Source organism: Mixophyes fleayi, chromosome 2 (genome assembly GCF_038048845.1).
Source record: "Mixophyes fleayi isolate aMixFle1 chromosome 2, aMixFle1.hap1, whole genome shotgun sequence".
Lineage (NCBI taxonomy): Eukaryota > Metazoa > Chordata > Amphibia > Anura > Limnodynastidae > Mixophyes > Mixophyes fleayi.
The window spans coordinates 255,751,794-255,761,405 of NC_134403.1; the positions used below are offsets into that span (position 1 = coordinate 255,751,794).

The window sequence follows — 9,612 nt, forward strand, 5'->3', positions numbered from 1 at the left end:
TCCAGAACAGCGGCATGTCCCACTGAGACATGAAGTGGATTTTCTCTGCGTCTTGTAGAAAATTACGGATCCCTCCTAAGGAGAATGAGCAGCCATATGATCCGTTCAACAGAAAGAAAACGGAAACAGCAATCAGAACTAGGTTATTCCAGTTGCACAATAACACAAAAAGTTTAAAAATAAATCAAATAAAAAAGAAAAGTAAAGAAAAAAACACAAAAATGAGTATGTCAATGTTTTACTTCCTGAAGATTATGAAACATCAATTTGTTTGCTACAATTCAAGCAATCAGGAATTGTGTACCCCTCAACCAAAAATGTCAGATGTTTGCTGTCAATTCACTTCCAGGCAGAAAGACATTTTCCTCAAATGAAAATTTATTGAGAATGAAAACAAAAACCAGTTGAACTGTGCACTGTTTCAATGACCATTACGTTAACTTGTGTGAGCCAGAGAGGGTAACGTCTCACTTTCCAGAAATCTTGTGTATACAGCACAAAGCAATGAAGTCATCACGTTTTCACTTAAAACACGGGAACTGGCATCACAATAGCAGATATACAATATGCATTTTTTTTGGCTGCCAAAGTAGTAAAATGCGCAAGTACTAAACAGACACTTTCCTCCATGAATGTTCCTTTTGTCAATAGCGCCCTGAAGACCAGAATCTTCTTTTTTCCCCAGCTTCCAGCTGTACAATGGGGAGGGGAAATTGTTGAAGGTTAAACAAGTACCACCTAACACCACAAAAATACTATCGAAGGAGTGCTGAAAACTTTAAATTTGCATTGAAATTACTCTGCACCAAATGTTGCCCAAAATGGTACAAACACCACTTCTATCAAGGGATGGCAATCTATAAAAAATGTAGTGTTGTCATTAGTATAACTGGTCTGTACTGCAGTACAAAAATGTTATTTATAGAAAAACAAAAGAAAAAAGGGCATCTCCTTTAAAGTGGATCTGTCACCTACACAGTACAGGAGGCATGGGAGGACAGCCTTTTGGGGGCTGAATACTATAATAATGGATGTGCAGCTGCTCAGTTCTCATGTAACAAGCGATTCCCAGTATTTAGCTTTAAGTACCTCAATGAGGCCACTGGTTCCTTGGTAATTTTTAGGCTGCATTCTTAGCATTAAGGATCAGCTGCACGTACACAGCGAGTTCTAAAGACATGTCTCAAGGAACTGGAAGTCTTAAAGCAATATTGATCTCTGAACATACCAGGTATCAATATTTATCATTAAAATATTACTTCAACTTAAATATGGTATATTGCTTTTAATTTTTTTGTCCTGAAAAAACAAAACAAAAAACTCCATAATTAAATGATGGGGTACTTGGTTAAATATTATTTGTGATGCTGCAGGAATGACACAGGGTCCATGTACAAATGATAATCGACATATGGCTGTTGACATAAAATGCACATAGCACAGCATAACCACGTTATACACATAACAAAATATGCATGCATATGCAAAACTGCATAAAGGTTATGCACTTCTATATCAAGGAAGGGACATGTTAAGCAAATATGCATTCAGCATTTACATTACAATGTTGATATTCTGGGTCAATACCGTACAACTAAGCCATACACTACATTAGTCCTGTTATTTTTTTTTTTTTTTAAATCATATGACACAAGTATATTTAGCAAGCTAGATTCCATATAAAAAGTAAAATTACTAAATGAATGCTCTCTGGGTACCTTGGCACCAAAGAAAAAAAACGAACAAATCAGATGGACGGTGCTGCAGTGCAAGATTCTACATTAATTAGATTTGAATAGCACCTTCAGTCGAACAAAGCCGTTTTGTATATGCTAAAAGTTAATCTGGTTCAGTACTTTGTATGAAATAACTCTACATAAACACGTGGATCAAGAGACACTTATGGCAGATGCACTAGCTTGTTAAAAGGGAATTCTTATCTCCGAATTGATAAGATAATTTCTTAAGACATAAGACAGTTTTAAATTCATTGTATTAAAGCAGTATGTCTCCTTGTTACTTATAATAGTTGTAACCAGCAATATGGAGGACAACAATTACTGCAAAGGATTGATAAGTTCAGGAAACCACTGACACCCAATAGTTGAAAAGTACAGTTTGCAATCTACTATTGGATATAAATAAAGACTGTTTTGTTGGAACTTAATGTCACAAAATGCATTTTTTTCTTACAGTCATCTTGCATTTCAGATGCAATGATCCTTTTTAAACCTCTGTACCAATTTTTAAGCAAGTTTAAACACCCTTATCCTATGCTGGTCAACACAATATGTTGATCCTGTGCAATGCAGTCGTTCTCAGCCATGCCCACAGGTCAGATTTACATTTCTCTTACAGTCCTGATAGATAAAATCAGTGATTTTGTGCTCAACTCTGACCTGTGTGCCTCAGAGAGCCACTGACTTAAGTATTGCATACAAAGTACTCTTTACAATGAATGCCCTCTATTCTTTATACTTTTGAAAATATCATTTAACAATGGGTGCAGTTGGTGCAGAATAACATACAAAACGGAGTGAGGTTGAAACAAAATGCTAGGACGAATATTGAAAACAGAAAGAATTACTGCTGTTGAGTACACCAATATGTAAAACAGCTACAATACGTTAAGTCAAAATGCATACTGATGTTGGAAGCATCCACGTGTAAATAAATCAATTGCTACAAGTTTTTTTTTCTTTAAATGATCACAGATTAAACCATGCCAGTGGACAAGACCAAGTATGTGAAAATGTGCATTGTCAGTATTTTAGAGTATTCTTTTTACATAACAAGTTCCTCTCTAATTCTGCAAAAACATTTGTACAATAGGAGGCAATGTTTGCAACCATATTCAAAGAGGGGACATAAACAGTGTAACAAAACAACAAACACCACGTAAGGGCATGATGATCAAAATGTCTACTGTAACTCATAATTGGATAGCATTATCCCTAAAAATTGATAAGAAGTAGTAATATTGGAACTGAGAATGCCACATCAATGTATACTGTAGCCCTATCTTAACCTTTTATTTTTTATTTTTTTTTAAACAAGCAACGGAATGTGCCAGAATCCGTTTAATCTTCACATAATACCAGGTCTTTACACTGCAAGTAAATAGATTTCCTCAAACAGCTTGAATTCTTTCTGTTAAACACAAACAACAGAGTTGCAATAATTTCAACACATGCAAGCATAGGAATGTGTAGACTATACATCTTCGAATTTCAAACCTTTTATGCACTTATCTGCAATTAACTTAAAATGTCTGTATGTAAATCTACCAATTCACTTGCATTCTAGAGTAAAGCACATAATATTAATTTTAACAGTATTCTTCTACATTTACCAAACATAGTAACATCTACAAACCTGAACTGTATTATGGGATACAGTGAAACTTGTAGAGAAGTAACAGTACAGTACTTTTACAATGGCTCATGCTTTTAAATAGCCACTAAAAAGATAAGTATAAATGTATTAACTAGCTGTTTACGCAAGAGGTAGAAATAAAGCCATTGTATAAGCAATCTGATCATTATGACAAATTTACATATATTGTTAGCACTTGTTTGTCAATGTGCAGTAAACTTTACAAATTAGCCATCTGTTGTCTCCTGCTGCTTGCAATTTTATCATAATGAAATGTCAGACGCATTCTAAAAAAAAAAAAATACACAAATTAAACAAAATCATGCATTGTTATAGGAATGTGATGTAAATCAGATTAGAAGTATAGCCTATTTCTAGTAATGTCATGCAATTTTCTGAAAGAATAAAAACAGATACCAACAGATATCTAATATTAAATGTTTACAAACAAACTGACTCTTCAATGAGATATTGTTGGATATACCAATACATTATTCCCTACATGTGGCAAAAAAGTTTTTAAAAAAATAAAAAAAAAAATTATAGGGCAACTTAACTCCATATAGCAGAGATCAAACAATTCCAAAATAACTGACAGCTGTATGCAAGTTTTGCCATGAACTGGTGATAGCTGCCAAACTTCAATTGTTAAAACACTTCTTGACAAAAATCATATTGGGCCTAACATTCCACTCATAAACCAAGTGCAGCCTAACCCTCTGGGTAAGACACAGCAACATTGTGGCTGCTTACCATTGAAAATTCTGCTAATTTTTACTTAAAAATTAGCTCAAGAACTCTGTACAGTAAGGATAAAAAAGGTAAGCATCTACGTTCAATTTCAAATTTAAAATCTAAACTACAGTCTTAATCCAAAAGTGATATGCCAAACAAACAAAAAGCTTATGAAAATACCAAACATTTAAACTACAATTTACAATAAGCTGTAGCTAAAATTCAAGAAGCAGTAAAGAAAATTGGAAAAGAAAGGGAAGGTGGGGGGGGGTTCAACACTATACTAATGAAAGTCATGCAAGGTTATGTAGTATGGAAATGCATCTTCCAACATTCACAAATATGTATGGAAGAGTTTCCATCTCAATAGCAGAGTTCTCTCTAAAATGAACAATCTTGGGAAAAAAGTAAAGTTAATTGAACAATGACTCTACCCTGAACCATTTAATTAATAATCTGCAGGATTGTTTTTAGTAAATTCAATTTAACACATTTTCAGAAGGCTCATCTTTATAAAAAAAAAAAAAAAAAAAAAAAAAGACAGTACTTGAAATGTTTACACTTACTATGCTGCAGAGTGCAAGCTATTTCCCATTTTCAATTATACCAGACTCACAAGCTTACTATAGTGCCCTTCCGTATGTAGAGACAGTAAAGTCATATGTATAAGGAAAACAAATTTTCCCCCACAATATCAGATTTTCAGTTTTAATACACTTCTGGAAATTCTGCATATACAAGTTTGTGAATGTTCCAGGTAACTTTTATAAAAGACCATTTGCATTTTTGTGTAACTCCTTTGAATATGCTATACAACACTTTGGAATTAAAAGAAGTACTCTATATTGCCATTCAAGAGGTATTACTCTGATAGTCTTGTCTTTTACCTTGAATGCTTTGTAAACCTAGTATTTTTTTTAACCCAGTTTGAAGGGTTTGTACAATCTGTCACCTAAAAATGCTAATCCCACAATTTCACAAGGATAGGTGGCAGAACTAACAAAGGGAAGAGGGCATGCTGTGTTATATTCACAAACTATCTCATGCTGCCTTCTAAAGCACCAAATGCCCCTGTCCTTAAGGTTTTGTCACCAAACCTTATTGATCAGATTGGCGTTTTGAAGGAGGTGTACAACCTTCAAGACAAACGTTGCTTGCTTATTAGGCAAAGAAAAAAAAGAGTGTGGATACATACAATATCAATCTGCATTTTAGCTTCAAATTGTCAACATATTTGTAATGGGTATTAAAAAAAAAAGTTTGCCTGTAGTAAATAATTTTTCATAGCTGTGAAGTAGAACATTGTATGAAATAGTTAAAGCTAGCTATAAGATTTCGAAATGTATGATCTACAATAATGTTTAATAAATGTATTTTACAAATTCAGAGATTTGCATCAAATGCTCTACTTGCAAATAGCTATGAGTTAAACATCAACTTTAAGCAATTAGTATTAGGATCTGGGAGAAGAGTTATAAAAGAAAAAAAAAAATAGGTCAGCTGCTTTATTAAAGAAAAGCAAAAAAGCAAGCACATGTTCTATAATATAGGATAGGAGATCTGTTATACCTTTGCTAAGCATGACACAATATCACTGCATATAGAATGAATCAGCAAAACAAAAAGGCTGTACTGTATCCCATAATACCATTTGGACAGTGCATGTGAATACAAACATTCAATTAGGATGCCCCGCGTACTATTATCATGACAAGGTAGTCATCTTCTGATCTGGCAAGGGCTTTAGCTGTTGAATCCAGGAACTGCTGAGAAAATTCACAGGGTGGGAAAGCATGAAGGACCCCTGTGTTCTCTTTATCTTTACTGCCCCCCACAGGAAGGCTAATGACACCTGCAGCCTGTTTTTGCTTTAAATAGGAGACAAGGTTTCTCAGGGGACGTTGAGTAGAACTTGCTTGGTCTCCGGCAAAATTACCCTCAGATGTACCAGGAACTGCAAGCAGGATGGCATAACCATTGGGACCTGCCACTTTAATGCGTCGTGTCACTTCATCCAGCTTGGGCTGATCAAGACGCAGACGTTGTGTAATTTTTAACTGTGCGACTTTTCCTCCTGATGAGCCTTCAATAAGCAGGCCAGATGCTACTGCAAGATCACCCTGCAGCAAATGCATGTTGGACGGAAAATTACTGTTTTTCAGAAGCAGCATACCTTGCCAAGCCAAGCACAGTTTCTGAGATGCATCTTGTTTCTGTGGTGACTTCACTTTACTGCTGGGTTCGGGGCGCTCATCCTTTCTTATTGGGCTTTTACTCTCCACCATACGATGCCTCCTATCTCTTTCAACAGAGGTAGAGTTCTTTCGATCACGTTTATCTCCAAGACCACGCTCAAGGCTGCCTCGCCAATCTCTAGAAGGCGAAACTTGTTCTGCACGGCTGGCTGTACGATCAGTTTCAGTATAACGACTGTCCCGTCCACCATTACCTTCTGGACTTCTGTCAGGACTATTGCAGTGTCTTTTTCTGGAGCGGTCACTTTCAGGAGATCTGTCAATATGACGACTTTCATCTATAAGCCTCCTTTTCCTGGGTTGCTCTTTATTTACTCCATCTCTTTCACGGTCTCTGTCCAAAGTCCAGCCATCAACGCGTCGGTCTAATGTTTCTAGAGACTCATATGTTATTCTATTTCTGTCTCTAACAGGAAGTGGTACCCATTCAGTCTCTGCATACAAGTCTCTTTCTCTATCCCTATACAATAAAGGTGGCGTGCGGTCTCTGGCTCTAAGAGGATCTGGTGCTCTGTGTCCAAAAGCATCCCCCACTAAATCGTAATGGGGCAAAGGCAATGGCTGTAGGTAAGGGGGCTGATAAATATGGTCAGTGTCTGCAAAGTCAACACGTAGTTTTCGGTGTTCTCCACCTAATGGAAATCCCCTCATTTGAACACATGCAGCTTGGGCAGCATCTAAACTCTCATACTGTATATAAGCCCAGCTGTCCCCTTTACGGTAGTCAATAGATCTGATGGTGCCAAACCTGTCAAATTCACGTGCCAGTGATGCCACTGGCACCCATAGTCCAAGTCCACCCACCCACAAGCGGTTGGTTGGTGTAGCTTTGCCATAGCCGATTTTAATACAATTACGCAGAATATACTTGCCGGACATTGCCACTTTGGCCCTGTGAGCCATGTCCAGATTCTCAAATTTAAGAAATCCATAAGTAGAGTTTTGTCCACGGCCTGCACGTTTAATATCCACTTCAGTAATAGCCCCAAAACGTTCAAAGGCTCTGCGCAGCTCACTCTCTGTAACATTGATGTCCAGATTGCCAAGAAAAAGGGTCCTGTTGGCCCTTATGTCGTTCTCGGGAGAATTGCCGTCCTCTCGGATGCTGAGGCGTGGATCTAGTGGGTAGGTGGGTCGTACCCGATTCTCGTAGAAGTTGTAGTCCCGTTCCCTCTCCAGCTCCCTGGGCGGAGGTGGGGGTGGTGGAGGTGGTAAACGGCCTAGGGCGAGCTGTTGTAGCCGATAATCCCTGTAGCCTAGCCCGCCTGGGGAGAGGCCGCGCTGGCCGTGAGGGTGCCGGTGGGCGGGCAAGGAGGACACGGCAGCGGACAGGCTGGCATAGGGGTCTTTGTCTCCGGGGGATCGGCTCCGACGTCGGTTGCTCCCGGTTAGGTATACCGCCTCAATCTTCAGCGGCCGGTCGTAGAGCACCAGCCGGCCCCGGGCGTGCTTGGCAGCCCGGGCATCCTCCGTGCGCCTGAAATTCACCAGGGCCACGCGCTCGTCCCCTGAGCGGGAGATTTTTACACTGACGTCCCCGAACTTCTTGAACTCGTGGAAGAGGCCGTCCTCCACCGCCTCATCGCTGAGCGAGGATCCCAGCTCGCTGATCCGCAGCGACTTGTACTCCGACTCGCCGCGTCCCTCCGTGCTACGGCCGGCTGCGCCTCCTCGGCTGTCTGCACCCTTGCTGCTGCCGCTTCCACTGCTGGCACCTGGGGAACCGTAGCTGTGCAACCCAGGCGCTCTTCCCGATGGCTCATACTCGCGGCCGCCTGAGAGGCCCTTGTCCAGGTGTAGGCCGCGGCGGCCGGAGCTGCTCTCTGAGGTCTTGCCCGCTGAGCCGCTGCCATTACTGCCACTGGCGGAGCTTATCTTTTTTCCGCATCGCTCTCGAGTTGACTCCTCCGCCCCCCGGGACCGTTTGGCCTTAGCCGGGGAGCGCTCTTTTCCTTTCATGGCGAATAATTGATGGATCGCGTCCTCAAACACGACTTCTCAGCGCCATCTTGGAATTTTGGTTCTATGGGATCCACCCTGTACCCTGATACGCTAGGATTAATCCTTCCAGCATTCTCATTGGATAGATATGCCGTCATTCTGTGAAAAAAAATCGGGCGGGATAGACACTACGTTCACGTTTAAAGACGTCATGTCCGCTTCTTAGTCTTGTTGAAGTGTGAGCGAGTTGTGTCGTCAGTTAAATGTCAGCGGAGAAGTAATCGGAGAGAGGTGGTGGGTTGTTAGTCCAGAGTTGCCAACTCTGAAAAAGTTTATAGTTCATTATTAAATACATTTAACCATTTAAATTCAACTATTTCTGTACACGAGTATTGATCTTAGGCATCCATGTTTTTAAAAATATTTTTTAATTAAAACAATCCTGTATAATACAATTATTTGTACCCATGACCTGCTCCCTCACATGACTTAAAAGAGATGCCCTGCTGGAGAGAAGCACCTTCATACACAAAGGATACTGATATAGGAGAACTTTGTGCATCCACATATTAGTTTATACATTGTATTTGCCTGCATGTAGCCGGCAGTAGATATACACCGAGTTCCTGAAACAGAGTTTATAGACCGTAACTGCACTTGTGTGACTGGGAATAGGAGCTTACACTGCCTGCAGGCAAACTGAATAAGCAGCAAAATACACAGGTGCACGTATGCCACTTTCCTGTGGCTATCCCAATCCTCAACTGGCTACCTCTGAAGGTCTCTAGACTAGGATGTGATGGACACAGGACCATGGTTCATTTTCCCCCAGAATTCTGGCTCCAGGTGCACCTAGAACAGAGTAATATTTTCACTCATAAATATGTAATTTATGGACTGATTAAACTTTATATCATACGGTGTTCTGTATTTCCCATCTCAAACATGGAGAGCGATCCTGGGCTCCATTCTGCCAAACAGACAAAATTCAATAATGTAGTGTGATATTACAGTAGATTGCCCTCATATATGCTCCAAGAGCCTTTACTCAGAACCCTGTATGTGCCCTGTTCTAATCCTTCAGTGTTTTCTAGGTGTTGATTCATTTTCTCTCTTTCTATATATCTATTGGTATCACGAACTATCAATAAAAAAAGATGGTTTTCAGTAAATATTATTAAATGGTCAGAGATAAAGACATTATATTTTTGTGTCTTCAAGTTCAAAAAATGGAAGCACGCATTCTGCAGTAATCCAGCTACAGCACAAATTTACAGCCTGCCATTATGCTGTGGAACTATAAGTT

General features: G+C 39.5%; 1 protein-coding gene across 1 annotated transcript; it reads right to left on the reverse strand.

Moving 5' to 3' along the window:
* Positions 1-356: 356 nt before the first annotated feature.
* RBM15 (RNA binding motif protein 15) lies at positions 357-8,381 on the reverse strand. Its single transcript, XM_075195918.1, has one exon. The coding sequence runs from the start codon at positions 8,322-8,324 to the stop codon at positions 5,793-5,795; it is 2,532 nt and encodes an 843-aa protein (XP_075052019.1). The 5' UTR covers positions 8,325-8,381; the 3' UTR covers positions 357-5,792.
* Between the last annotated feature and the right edge of the window lie 1,231 nt (positions 8,382-9,612).